At 40.9% G+C, this 1,251-nt stretch overlaps 1 protein-coding gene across 1 annotated transcript; it reads left to right on the forward strand.

The window, feature by feature from the left end:
• The first annotated feature begins 482 nt into the window (after nucleotides 1-482).
• Nucleotides 483-935, forward strand: LOC123406114. The gene is made up of 2 exons (XM_045099600.1): nucleotides 483-579; nucleotides 685-935. The coding sequence occupies exons 1-2, from the start codon at nucleotides 483-485 to the stop codon at nucleotides 909-911; spliced, it is 324 nt and encodes a 107-aa protein (XP_044955535.1). The 3' UTR covers nucleotides 912-935.
• Nucleotides 936-1,251: the final 316 nt, after the last annotated feature.

Here is a 1,251-nt window from a genome sequence, read left to right on the forward strand (position 1 = left end):
ATTGGTTCGAGTCCTTGATTAGCTGATTGATGCTAGTAGTAGTCCTCCCCAGGCTGTTAATTTTTGGTAGCCTCAACCTTTGGGAAGAGATTGAAGAGCTTTTCTGTGGTTTAACCATGTAGTTTGACGCTCGATTTTGTTCAGCAATCGCTCCCCCGTGCCTATGAATCAGCACAGCCGTGGGTAGTGGGCGTTTATCCTATCATATCTGCGATGTACTCTGGGAGGAGTGGACTGTGGAAGTAGATAAGCATGTGGTCTAACATACGATACTCTGAATCCTAAGTTTGGGTGGAGAGGTAGGCGAGGTCAGATTTGGCAGCGAAATCACAGATGTAGCCGTTGTATGAGCTGTGTTTGCTTGTCTACTATGATGTTTACTCTGCACATTTAATATCTGCAAGCATGCTATTTCGTTCTAGCTTTTAACTGTATGTTGAGCTCATCTTGCCTTTTTATCACCATTCCCATTAGGAGAAGCAATGTCTGGAGCAATCACAAAGTTTGCCGTCACATCTATGGTGATGTGGATGGACCCTGTTGCAATCATGTATGGGTTTATCTACCATATTTTTCCAGGTTTAATTGTTGTTCCCTCTACTTTATGTTCTACAATACTTAATATTTTGTATGGTACTGAAGCACAGACATTCATATCAAAATGATGTTTTACTTCTTGGTCAGGTGTCGGTCAGCTTTCCGCCTCAGCGCAAACTATGGCGAGTGGATTCCTTGCTGTCATCTCGGTCAATCTGGTGATCAGCTTTTACATATACATGGCCATGAAGGAGGCTCCCCATCAAGAGCCACAACCTGATCCAACCTTTCTAGCAAACGCCAAAGCAAGCATTAACCAGCCAACTTCTTATCAAGTGAGTGATGATTCCCATGGGAAGGGAAAGGTGGAGTAGGCAGTAGCGTAAATTGAGTTGAGTTTTATGGCCATGATACACATGCTATCCAGAGTCAATGTGTTTTTGTAATATTATGTCCTTCTAGTTCGATGTAGTCGCTGAAAACTTTCAGGATTATGGAAGCTATAAGAGGATGATTGTACCTGTTATTGGTAGAGACTGTGTTCAACTGTTAATTTTGTTATGATGTTGATAGAGACTACCATGATCATAATTTAGGTTCTACTTTTACTAATTCTACCAGATCTTCTTTAACACATAATTTAAGCAGATCCATCTTTATCAACTAGGTTTGTTACTTATGCCATGTTTGATAAAAAACATTGACTCTCTTTGG

Source organism: Hordeum vulgare, chromosome 6H (genome assembly GCF_904849725.1).
Source record: "Hordeum vulgare subsp. vulgare chromosome 6H, MorexV3_pseudomolecules_assembly, whole genome shotgun sequence".
Lineage (NCBI taxonomy): Eukaryota > Viridiplantae > Streptophyta > Magnoliopsida > Poales > Poaceae > Hordeum > Hordeum vulgare.

Bases quoted from the DNA above. Each gene is read 5' to 3' on its own strand.
- LOC123406114 (XM_045099600.1), top strand. From the start codon at position 483: ATGTCTGGAGCAATCACAAAGTTTGCCGTCACATCTATGGTGATGTGG. The intron at 580-684 runs GTTTAATTGTTG...CTTCTTGGTCAG, and splicing joins TATCTACCATATTTTTCCAG to GTGTCGGTCAGCTTTCCGCC.